This window comes from Gymnoscopelus braueri (assembly GCF_963280865.1).
Source record: "Gymnoscopelus braueri genome assembly, chromosome: 12".
NCBI classification, from domain to species: Eukaryota; Metazoa; Chordata; class Actinopteri; order Myctophiformes; family Myctophidae; genus Gymnoscopelus; species Gymnoscopelus braueri.
The window spans coordinates 6,514,701-6,527,675 of NC_137614.1; the positions used below are offsets into that span (position 1 = coordinate 6,514,701).

At 45.7% G+C, this 12,975-nt stretch overlaps 1 protein-coding gene across 1 annotated transcript in view; it reads right to left on the bottom strand.

Moving 5' to 3' along the window:
• Nucleotides 1-463: 463 nt before the first annotated feature.
• The window catches only part of LOC308096743 (prickle-like protein 2), a gene marked incomplete at its 3' end in the record, with an annotated part of 45,591 nt that continues 33,079 nt past the window's right edge, over nucleotides 464-12,975 (bottom strand). Inside the window, exons 6-10 of the mRNA XM_080444181.1 lie at nucleotides 8,118-8,272; nucleotides 6,463-6,756; nucleotides 5,055-5,296; nucleotides 3,917-4,239; nucleotides 464-1,554 (exon numbers count right to left, since the gene is read on the bottom strand). Coding sequence (XP_080300307.1) covers nucleotides 464-1,554; nucleotides 3,917-4,239; nucleotides 5,055-5,296; nucleotides 6,463-6,756; nucleotides 8,118-8,272 — 2,105 coding nt within the window. The remainder of the gene's footprint in view (nucleotides 1,555-3,916; nucleotides 4,240-5,054; nucleotides 5,297-6,462; nucleotides 6,757-8,117; nucleotides 8,273-12,975) is intronic.

The window sequence follows — 12,975 nt, forward strand, 5'->3', positions numbered from 1 at the left end:
ACGCTCCTCGTCAGTTGAAGCGACGGCGAATTCCTGATGATGACGTGTCACACAGCTGGATGACGTGTCACACAGCTGGATCTCTGGAGCACTCCGGAGCCCGGAGGGTTGTCATTATGGAGGAGGAGACATTATACGTCACGTATTCCTACGTAAAAAAAAAAACATCCACAAAGGGAGACAGGAAGGAGACACTTGATGTATCCTCGCCAGAACCTCGCCCCAAGCGGCTTGGGGGAGCCTCCTCTCTCCTCGCTCCCGGATCCTCCAAAAAAGCAAATTAACATTTTTGGGACGTGACCGATTTCCGGGTCACGGCCTGGAGGAACGGACAGAGTGCGGAGGAGGAGGAGGAGGCGAGGAGGCAGAAATGAAGAGTATCAGGATTCGGCTTCTCTTCTCTCCCTCGCTCTCCTCCGCTCGTCACTTCTCTCCTCCACTCGTCCATGTTTGCTCCGTCTCTTTAAGAAACCACGCAGTTTTTGCTCTTCCTCCTCTGCCGGGTGTGCAGCTGTTGGCCGTGGGCGTTCCCGTGCAGCAGGGGGGCGTGGTGGTGGTGGCCCCCCACGCCGCCTGTAGCGGGGCTGTAGCGGTGCCGCAGCTCCTCGTTGATGTACCTCAGCTGCACGGGCCGGGGGATGGGCTCCCCCAGGAAGTACCCCTCGTCCCCCCCCTCCTCCGAGCCCGAGGAGGACGAGGAGCAGCTGTAGCACCACGGCTCGCCGCCCGCCTCTCCCCGGTAGCCGTCGGCCCCCCAGCTCGCCCTGCCGCCGCCGTCGCCGCCCCCCGGTCCCCCCCCGCCGAGGGCCCGCCACCCCCCGGAGCCGGCAGCGTCCTGCAGCGTGAGGTCCGAGGTGGTGCGGGGGCAGGGCCGCTGCCCCCCGTAGGCCTGGTGGTGGCGGTACCCGGCGGGCGCCAGGCCCAGCAGCTCCCGGGCCGTGTGGCCGGAGGGGAAGCGCTCGTGGTCCTCCTGGACGCGGCGGTGCGGCGGCTCGGCCGCCGGCGCCGCCGCCGCCAGGTGCAGCGCGTTGTCGGAGCGGGAGCGGCGAGAGCGCTTGTGGCGGCGCCGCCCGCCGCGGTGGTGGTGGTGATGCTGGCCCTTGTTGCCGTTGCCGTTGTTACTGCGGTGGTGCTTGTGCCATCCCGGCTGCTGCTGGGGGGGCTGCTGCTGCTGCTGTTGCTGTTGCTGGGAGACGGGCTCCTGCCCGCCGCCGCCGCCGTGCCGGCGGGGGGTCCGCTCGCTGGCCGAGGTGACGCGCAGGTTCCCGCTGCTGCCCGACGGTCCCACGAAACGGGCGCCGGCGTCGAATGGCAGCGGGTGGGGGGCGTCCCAGTACTGCAGAGGGTAGCCCACCCTCATGGGGTGGGCGTCCATGTTGTTGCCGAAGGGGCGCGAGGAGGACAGCGACTCTGTGCTGTGGAACTGGCTGAGCGTTCCCATGATGCTCTTCTCCGGCACGTTGACCCCAGAATCCTTGCTGAGGTCAGGCATGGAGAACCTGGACAGATGCTCCTGGCGCTCCTGGCGCTTAGTGACCCCGTCCAGAGAGTTCCCTGCAACGACCACAGGCACAACTTAAGACTTTCGACTATGCAAGCTTTCTGGTCTGTGTGTGTACAAACAGGGAAGGTGTGTGTTGTTAAACCTTTAAACTGAATGACATTTCCCTTGGGTACTTGGGTCAAATGAATGTGTGTGTGTGTGTGTGTGTGTGTGTGTGTGTGTGTGTGTGTGTGTGTGTGTGTGTGTGTGTGTGTGTGTGTGCGTGCGTGCGTGCGTGCGTGCGTGCGTGCGTGCGTGCGTGCGTGCGTGCGTGCGTGCGTGTGTGTGTGTGCGCGCACACGTGCGTGTGCATGTGTGTGTGACCACAACATGGTGATATACGATATGACTGCATGTATTGTGCTATCATTAATATCATATCACATCATATACATTCATTTTCCGGCAGTCCCCCAAAAAAAGTTCGCCGTCACATTGCCTTCACATTTTGTTACTAATGTTTGTGTCCTGCTGTAGGCTATATTTATCAGATGCATAGAAGTAGAGATGGATGTGTTCAGTGTAGCTGAGCCAAGAAGCATTTGACAAGCGTATACCCCATTGTGAGTTATATTAGCTGCCAGCTGTGTTTATTTCCACCTGCCAGGACACATCTGTGACCAGTGGCTGGAAGGTAACTGAGTATATTTACTCAAGTACTGTACTTAAGTAAGTACAATGTTGAGGTACTTTGTTCACTTTACTGAATTATTTCAAATTTTCAATACTTGTACTTGTACTTCACCACATCTCAGAGGCAAACATTGTACTTTTTTACTCCACTACAATTATATGAAAACTTTAGTTACTAGTTACTTTGTTGATTTTGATTATTATTACAAAACATACATTAATCACTTCAGCCCGATATACAGTATACTTCGGCTATTTGAAAATAGCCGATCTACAAGCTCACAACGCATCACACTGTGAGCTTGTAGATCTGCTATTCTCAAAAGATGTTTTTATACATTTGAAAACTTGTGAAATGACACATTCTGCATATTGAGTACTTTTACTTTTGGTCCTTTAAGTATATGTTGATGCCAGTGCTTTTGTACTTGTATTCAAGTACATTTTGAATACCGGACATTCACTTGTAACAGAGTATTTCTACATTGCAGTGTGAGTACTTTTTCCACCACTGTGACAAAGGGCCCATGGCTTGCAAACGTTTGTCAGCGGGTGGCAGTATTGAGTAACTTGCTCTATGACAGCAGTGAAGGAGTGTGGGTGGCAGTGAATAGGTTTGTCAGTGATGTGCAGTGGTGGAAAAAGTACTCACAATTTTTACTTCAGTGAAAGTATCAATACTGCAATGTAGAAATACTCTGTTACAACTAAAAGTCCAGAATTCAAAATGTACTTGAGTACATTTCAAGTTTTCAAATGTATAAAAATCCTTAGAAAATAGCAGATCTACAAGCTCACAATGTGTCGCATTGTGAGCTTGTAGATCTGCTGTTTTCAAATGGCCAAAATTTAGGGCTGTCCTAAAGGATCCCAAAAACCTAGTGTTGTCCAAAAAGAAAAAAAAAAGAAAAATCACACCCAGTGTGAAGTGGGCGGTGTGGTCACAGTGGTCATCCAGCCTGATCTCCAGAGAATACCGTAACATTGCACGGAACGAGTGCACTTCATTCCGTGGATAGTCGCCTCGGAACTCCCAAATTGCGTTCATATGTACGGCGAGTCCCACGGTGGGCGTAACCAGTCGCAACACGGAAAAACCCGGAAGCAGAGCAGTCCGCACAATAAAATTTACGATTCTGTGCCTATCGGTGACTGCGCGCCTCCGAAATGGTTTTGTCACAAAGGCAGCGCCGTACCATATGCACGCAATTCGGGAGTTCCGAGGCGGCTATCCACGGAATGAAGTGCACTCGTTCCGTGCAATGTTACGGTATTCTCTGGAGATCAGGCTGGATGACCACTGTGACCACACCGCCCACTTCACACTGGGTGTGATTTTTCTTTTTTTTTTTCTTTTTGGACAACACTAGGTTTTTGGGATCCTTTAGGACAGCCCTAAATTTTGGCCATTTGAAAACAGCAGATTGAACTTGAAAAAAACATAACTTAAACATAAATGTGTTTTTTTTTTTATGTGTAAATGTGTTTTTTTTAAAGTGCATAGTCCTATTTATAGACACATGTGTCATGTTTCACTAGCCAATCACAGTCCTGAATAGACTGTGATTGGCCAATCACGGTGCAGGGTTAGGGGGGTACACTGGTGGCCAATCACAGCGCAGGGTTGGGGGGGTGCAATGGGTGGGGGGGGTACAATGGTGGCCAATCACAGTGCAGCGAATGTCGATGTCCAAACCTCACATATAGGGGCGGTTTCACCGCCCAAAAAGTGTACTGCACCTGCAGTGTTGGACATGGTGATGGAGTCCATGGATCCGCGGGGGGTCTGTTCCAGGGGCGTCAGGGTCTCGTTGAAGCTGCGGGAGTTGACCGGGTTCCTCCTGGTCAGAGGGGGGCGCCCGTCCCTCTGGAACTGGAAGCCCCCGTGCATGCTGACGGTCCTCTTGTCCTGGAAGGCGTGGTTCTGTATCTGGTTCTGGTTGTGGCTCTGGGCCTGGCTGGACATCTCGTTGAAGCTCATCTGGGTGCGCAGCTTGCTGGGCCGGAACTCGTCCACACTGGGACTGCTGTGCTGGATCCAGTTCTCGTTGAAGGAGTGGCCCCTGATTGATTGATTGATTGATTTATTGATTAATAATTACTGTATTAACCCATTCAATCCGGGAACGCATCTGTATCATTTTTTTTAAATTTCTTTGGCTATTCAAAAATAGCAGATATACAAGCTCATAGCGCGGCGGCACCGAGTATGAGCTTGTAGAACGTCTATTTTTGAAAGATTGTGAACATTTGTGCACAGTTTAAAAAAAACCGTTTATGTTGCTAGTGGTGCTCCAACTTTTCCATGTCAAGGACACCCAAAATGATATGTATTTGGCACAGATCGGAGTTAAGAATAATCGATGTTGAGAATAATCACGATTATTTTTTTGCAATAATCATATTGCACCATTTTATTTTGCGTGTTGGTACCCGTAATTATCAGTCATTTTCTTTGTTATATTTGGGGTTTTAGTCACATCTCTGCCCTGTGCAATTTTTGTTCACAAAAGCCTAAAAGTCACAGACAGAAATGTCATTTTTATTCATGATTTCGTTGCTGACTGGCAGAAACGTCAAAAAGGTCAAAACTGTTACTTTTCTGAAACTGAAAATACACGATCTACATGCTATATAAGCTCATGCATTGTGAGCTTATAGATCGGCTATTTTCACAATACGTTTGCTTGAAGCTCTTGTATGACAAAGTAGGGCATTTAATAACGATAATTTGGAGATATAAGGTTTCTGCCCGACAGCAATGATTCGATATGCTCCAACGTTCAATGTCCGACAACACAATTAAATCATTAATCACAATTATTTATACGACACTCGAATCGCCAACAATGTCACGATCGCGACGACAGCCCCTTACCTGAGCGCCGCCATCATTTGAGGGGTCCTCTTGGCGTTGGCTTGAGGCTCGTTCCCCCAGGAATCGGGCCTCTTCCCTGGGTTGACTGGGCTCTGGGCCGGGGGGTGAGGAGGAGGGGGGTTGGGGCTGGGGTTGCTGTACCCCTGCCGGGGGTTGCATTGGGCCAGCAGCTGTATGGGCGTGGGGGTTGGGGAGGGGTCTCGTTGGGTGGGAGGGTACGGTTCATCCCGGCTCATCCACACCTAATAATGATAATAATAATAAATGCATTTTATTTCTATTGCACTTTTCATTCACAAAGATTCTGTATATTTTCTAAACTGATATTTTCATCTTCCGTAAATAATCAAATGAATACCTGTCCACATGTCAAAACACACATAAACACACATAAACACAGTGTTACAGCCGGCTGTATTTTAGCCTGTATTGTTTATTAATTATTCTGCATCGAGATTAATTATGTTATTTGGTATTTTGTATTTCTTGTATATGTATTATTTCTGTGCTTTTCTCTGTAAGGTGGAGAGGTGGAGAATTGATTGCCAAATGACTGACTGACAGCTGCCTGTGAAAAATTGATTGTTCAGGTCTGTTGATTCCTGGAGAATACCAGCTGCCCTTGGTAGAGACAAGCCCCTTCCATAACCCTGTAGGCCTACACCTTTTTTTCCATTTGGGATGACGGTATCCACTGGATACCGTCATCGGCATTGACTTTGAAGGAACCCTGGATACTATCCAGGGTTACTTCAAAGTCAATGCCTTCTCCCTTTCACCCGCTGGTACCACTCTCTGGTCTCGGACAAATATAACGTCTCTAAGGTGTTGCAGAGATATTTCAAGGATACTCTGAACTGCGTTATAGGGTCCCGCGGAAACGTGTGTTGATCGGCGTTGCCGGTTGGTCCTTGGCAGTGGTGTAAAATAACTAAGTACATTTACTCAAGTACTGTAGGCTACTCAAGTACAATTTTGAGGTACTTTTAGTACTTTTACTTCTACTCCACTAAATCTCAGAGTCAAATATTGTACTTTTACTCCACTACAATTATTTGAAAACTTTAGTTACTAGTTACTTTGCAGATATACATTATTATATTATATGACATACATTACCACTTCAGCCCTATGTTACAGTATACCTAGGCTATTAGCCTATTATCTATTAGCCTATTAGCCTATCTACAAGCTCACAACGCGTCGCATTGCGACACGTTGTGAGCTTGTAGATCTGCTATTTTCAAACATTTAATACTTTTACTTTTGCTAATTTAAGTATATTTTGATGCCAATACTTTTGTACTTTTACTCAAGTAACATTTTGAACACAGGCCTTTTACTTGCAACAGAGTATTTTTGTAGTGTGGTATTGCTGAGTACCACTGGTCTTAGACGTGTGTGTCACCTGGTTTAGGCTGGGGGTGCGGCTAGGGGTGCGGCTAGGGGTGCGGCTGGGGGTGTGACCCGAGGAGAGGCTGAGGCGGTCCATCTGGACGGACAGGGGGTCCACGTCGGCGGACAGGCGGTCGGGCATGGGGGGCGGGGCCGGCTGGCGAGCAGCCTCGGTGCTCCGCTGGCGCTCCAGCTGGTGCTGCTCGGCGTTCCGGCGCTCCTTCTTCCCCACCTTGGTGCTCTGGCGAGACTCGCGGGAACGTGCGCTCTGGAACGCTGAGTCCGACGAGTCCGACTCGTCTGGGTCCTGAAGGGTTCACACACACGCACGCACACGCACACGCACACGCACACACACCTGATTAATAACCTTAATAATTACATATGAGCGAACGATTAGATTAATTAAACATAATGTGATTATCGGAATATATCGTCTCTGTCGGGTGGAAACCTCATATGTCCCAAAACTGTTACTTTTCAAGATTCTAATTCATAAAGAGCAGATCTACAAGCTCAAAACGAGCCTGTAGATCTGCTATTTTTGATACGTTTGTGTGACAATGTAGTATGATCAAGTTAAGTATAGAGCATTAATTCACGAAAAAACACAAATGGTTAAAATATGGAGATAAGAGGTTTCTACCCCACAGCAACAATATACACTTAATTCATATTTATTTTGACAGCCTCTATATACTGTAAACCGTTTTCTATCTTTACTTTTATCCATAGTTTTATCATTGTTTTGTATTGTCATTTATCACTGTAGTGGCACTGGTCACCCTTAGCCTAACCCAACCTCACTAAGACAACAGTAAAAATACCTGGCAAATAAAAGTATTCTGATGCTAATAAATATTGATAAAGATATATTACACACTATATAGATGGGTTTCCTGTTTGTAAACATGAGAGGATGATGCGCGCGCAGTGGAGGACGAGCCTGTAGAGGGCGCTATTACCCGCAGCAGCTCTGGCCATTGTACATTCATAAAAGAAATGGTCTTCACCGGGTTTAATGAAAGTAGATTAAATGATGCAGTTTGTAATATCTTCTTTACTCAATAAAAATGATTTGTCGGAAGTTGGATCTGTTTGTATATAATAGCAGCATTATGCCTATTATGCCTATAATAGCAGCATTATGCCTATCTAAATCCCGAACAAAACAACAGAGTGAAGGGCGCTTCCGGTTCGTTCTACCCCAAGCATGCGCAGATTGCGCACTCTGCTCTGTGATGACGTCGCGCGGAAACCCATCTATAAGAATTATATATATCTGAATCAGCTTCATTGTCCCATCAGAGGTTTTTACAGGTGTAAAGAAATGGGTGATTTATTATTATTATTTTTTTTCCCTGTGCAATCTCCATCATTTGTAGTTTTCAGGAAAGGGAAGAAGAAGAGAGATAGAAAGGAGGAAAAAAATACGATGATACATACCGTTGTCGGGCGAAACCTTGTATCTCCATATTTCAACTTGGAGATAAATTAACGCCCTACTTCAAAAGTAGCGAAAATAGCCGATCTACAATTGTAGATCGGCTATTTTCACTATTTTAAGACATTTTCTTAAATAATATAAAAAAGGAACGGGTTTTGGACATACAAGGTTTCCCCCCCGACATCGGCGATTATTAGTGCATGGGTTTGTTTATTCTCCACCTGTCCGGCGCTGCAGGATCGCGAGCAGAAGATGTGTCCCTGTTTGGGCAGGAAGGGACGCCCCAGCAGGGAGCGCTTACAGCGGGCACAGCAGAAGCACTCCTCCGTGGCGTGCCAGTGCTGCCCGTCATATGTCATCTGACCCTGGTCGATGCCTGCAGCAGATGGGGGGAAAAGGGGGGGGGGGGGGTCAGCCCTAAATTGATATACATTTGGCCACGGACCCCATCTGAAAATGTTTTGTGCCAGGGACCCCCAGAAGCAAATATATCAGTTAAGTTTCGCTTAAAAAAATATCAATATTCAAAGATATGCACACTTTTTTCAAAATTAGCAGATCTACAAGCTCATAGCGAGGTGCCGCACGGTGCAGCTATGAGCTTGTAGATCTGCTATTTTTGAATAGCCAAAGCTAGGTGGTTAAAAATGATTGTGACGCTATTAACACATTTTGCTGGGGACCCCCTGGTACTCCCTCAAGGACCACTGGTGGTCCCTGGACCACTGGTTCAGAACCACTGCTCTAGTCCATGGGTCTTCAACAGGGGGTCCGGGACCCCCAGGGGGTCCTAGTCCTCAGAGTTACTACAGGGGGGCCGCCAAATCTTTTTGTGATAGGGGGGAACATTTGCCGAAAATAGCAGATCTACAAGCTCACTGCAACGCGTTGTATGCTTGTAGATCGCTATTTTCAGCAGAGATGTTTAGTGTAGAGGGGGGGAAAAACTAGTAGGCCTACAAGTAGGCTACAGAGCGAAAGGTCAAGTTTACAATTATTGAGGGTTTAAGTGGTTAAATGTCTGAAAATACACATATGAATCCAACATATTGATCGAAATTCACAAAAACGAAATAACAACATTACTGATGATAGTGCTGTCAAACAAGTCTATGAAGCCTTCTATGAAAAGTTTTATACAGTATAAAGTGGGGGTCCCTTCTCCATCTCTCTCTCAGCTAAGGGGTCCGTAGCCTCGGAAACCCATGTCTTTTTTTTTGTTAAGGGGTCCGTGGCCTGAAAAACTTTAAAGAGCCCTAGTCTTAGAGAAACCAAGGGTTTCCCGGCAGTCCATTGCGCCGGGCCTGTTTTTTTTTTGTTGCTGCAATGATGCAATATTGCAATGCACGTGCAAGGCTCAGGAATGTTTTTAATAAATGCAAATAGCCGCCCATATTACAGTAAAGGCATCTGCTATTATATATTATTCATATTATTTCGAGAAGGGCACTGTGGTAACCGTTCCTCGCCCCAAATCACACTCGCCCCCATGTATTTCGCGGACGGAGGCCAACGAAGACCCGGGGGTGAGCGTGTTTTGGGGCGAGCGTTCTTCCAACAAAACAAAACAAACGAACAGCTGATTGCGCGTGCAGCGACACACAAACACACACACACACACACACACACGCACACATTTAAATTGACAGTTACTGCGCTCCCAGCAGTTACAAAAGTTACGAAACTACCTACGACGCAGTTTATCTTCTGTCGCCGAGTCGTGGTGTTTGCAACATGATATTTATCAAGTTTATGTTCGCCAAGCGACAACAACGGAACATAATTAGACTTTATTGGACTAAAGAACAGGAACATAATTAGACGTTATTGGACTAAAGAACAGGAACCTGGCTGATGTGATGGATATAATCCCGCCCCTCCGCCCCCCCAGGCATTGTGTGGAGAATGTGAGTGGAAATGGTCAATGTATGTTGAAATGTCAGCTGTCTTTAACGTACCATAAACCTGTAGCCAACCACGTAATACAATAATAGTAACGTTAGCCTAGCTTGTGGCAACACGGATGAGTGCACGCGCGCGCGTGCGTGTGCGCGCGTGTGTGTGTGTGGCATTACTGTTCTAACCTGTTTTTTAGACGTTGGTTCTGACTATAACCAAGTGTTGTCTTGTTAGGATGTTATGGGATCAGTGTATAGTTCTATACCAGGGGTCTTCAATGATTTTTGTCATAGATTTCATAGGTAGCTTCATAGATTTATTTGACAGCACTATCATCAGTGATGTGTAAATTCATGATTCATGTTTGTTTGTTTGTTTACACATTATATTTTCTATTAATGTGTTGATTTTCAGTAATGTACCACTTACCCTCAACTTAGTACTTTGTAAAGTTGACCTTTGGCTCTGTACTTTGTTCACTCTTTTTTCCCTGTACACCAAATATCTTTGCCGAAAATAGGGAGCTTGTAGATCTGCTATTTTCGGCAAATGTTCCCCTCAGAATAAGGATGCTAGGGTTCAAGTGGTTAATGTAAGATCAAATAAATCCTATCACACAAACATTTGGTGGCCCTCCTATTGTAAATCTAAGGACCGGTAGGGGTCTCGGACCCCCTGTTGAAGACTCTATAACCAGGTGTTGGCTGTGTACTGGCATCAGTGTGGGTTGGTTCTATATTATAACCAGGTGTTGTGTTGTCAGGCTGTACTGGGATCAGTTGGTAGAACTGGACATTGGTTCTATAACCAGGTGTTTAGTGTTGGGTTGTACTGGGATCAGTGTGGCAAAATGGCAAGTTTGTATGGAATGGAGTAGAGTAGACTAAAAGATTTATCATTGACTAAAACTAGACTAAAATGTAAACAGTTTTTGTTGACTGAAACTGAATACTTCAAGTTTTGTTGGACTAAGATAAAGACTAAAATGTTTGACTTTTAGTCCACTAAAACTTGACCAAATAAAAACAGGATGAGGTTGACTAAATATGATGAAAACTAACAAGGGCGATTGAAACTGGACTTACCGTACATTTAAAATGGCTGATCAAATCTGGCACAGTGGTACAAAGCTTAACACAACGTTGAATAAATGTGACTAACAATAGCATAATGCAGTTGTGTTTTCCATCATCACACCAACTTGTTAATATGTTGAGGAAAAAAAAAAAAAAACTAATTCTGTTAATGAAGAATTGCATTCAATCTTTATTAAATGTATCCAAATTTTTTCTCCCCAGCCGTAGCACCGGGCCTAACTTTTTTCCTGCAGGAAACCAATTCCTATTTCTGCACCAAGGATTGAATATGGTGTTTATAATGACATTATGGTTATACATTCTGTTTGTTTCACAAGACATGGCACTTGTAAACGATATAGCTGAATTGGCTGAACACTGGCCATATACAGAAAAAAATATGTTTTAGTCATAAAAAAAAAGAAAAAATGAACTTTATTTATAAAGCACATTTACAATGATCAGTTGTCAACCAAAGGGCTGTACAAGGTCAGATTAGTGTTTTGTCTTCTTTTGCTTCGACTGAAGTTTCTTTGTTTGGTACAATTGAACAAACTTTTGTACAATTGAAACAAAGTCTTGTTCTAATAGTTGTTATTCATTAATCATAACTGTTCTTTTTTTCGATCTTTCTTTGTGATACTCAAGGCTTATGGTGTTCCTCCCAACCCACTCAGGACCATAGGAGCCATGCATGTACACAGGTACCAGAGCCACGGTGATGACCCCAGACGGCAACAGTGAGGAGTGTGACATCCTGGCTGTGGGGTGTTGCAGGGGGACACCCTCCCTCCCTCGCTTGCATGGAGGACTCTGAATGGCATGGCCAGTGTGTGTAGAAGTCCAACCCGTCCCACCATATCAAGCTCAGCTTCTTCTCAGTCCTGTAGAGTCCGTTCTCCTATTCAGCTGTGAATGCTGGACGCTGAAAGCCTGCTCTACAGAAGTCCCTGGCCTCTGTGCTACACCAGATCGCTGTGTGCAGTACTAAACATCAACATCGAACATCGACCAGGATGAACATGTTGCCGATGAGCATCTGTAATGGGGGGGCTACCAAGGGTGAGTGAGAAGATGGCAGCCAGGAGATAGGCCTGTCACAATTATTACATAATCCTCTAATCGCAATTATTATATATATTCGCAATTATTTTTGCATAATCGTCATAATCGTCATAATCAATTCCATGTTAAAAAATGTCATATTTTTAAAAAAAAATCAAAAATAGTGGAAATAGCCGATCTATAAGCTCAAAACGCGTCGCGAGCTTATAGATCGGCTATTTCCACTATTAATGTTTATTTTTAGGTATAAAGTAATTAAATGTGTTATTTGTCATATCTGCCCTGTGCAACTTTTGTTTACGAAAGCTAAAAAGCCAAACAGAAATTAAAATTTTATTCATAATGTTCCATTAATTTTCAACGACAGAAACACAATTAAATCGTTAATCGCAATTTTTTGAGTGATGATTAATCGTCAACTTAAATTTGTAATCGTGACAGCCCTAGCTGGTCGCCGGTCACTGCCGTTTGACCAGGAGGAGCTCCCGGCGGTACAGTATGGAGCATGGAGATGACTGGAGACACCACTGGAGTGAACTAGAGAGAGGGGGGTTCCAAAGTTTGACCCCGGCCATCACATCGCGCAACTGCTGAAGTCAAGTAGAAGACGGCTCAAGGTACGAACCTTGTTTTTGTTTAGTTTTTCTTTGCTGCTGCGGCTTGTGTTGTATGCTCTGTGTGTGTTAATGTGATTCAAGCTGTTCGTACTATTGTAGTAATTTTGGGACCCAATACCGAGTGAGTGGGTGGCAATGGAACATGTTCAGTGACTCTGAAGTGACATGTTCTGGCTCTGGAATTGAAGGCTGCATGTGGTGGCTTTCTTTTCTTTCTCTCTTTCTCTCCAGGAACCGTTTTTATTTCTTTGCTGCTGCTCCTGCTTGTGTTGCAATGCTGTGTAGTAATGTGATTCAAGCTGTGGCTCCATTTTCAGTCAGTGACTGCATGCTCCTGGCTCTGGAATTGAAGGCTGAATGTGAATCTATCTATATCCATAGGCCATTTTTGCCTCTGCCACCAGGGGGGAGCAAAGGAAATA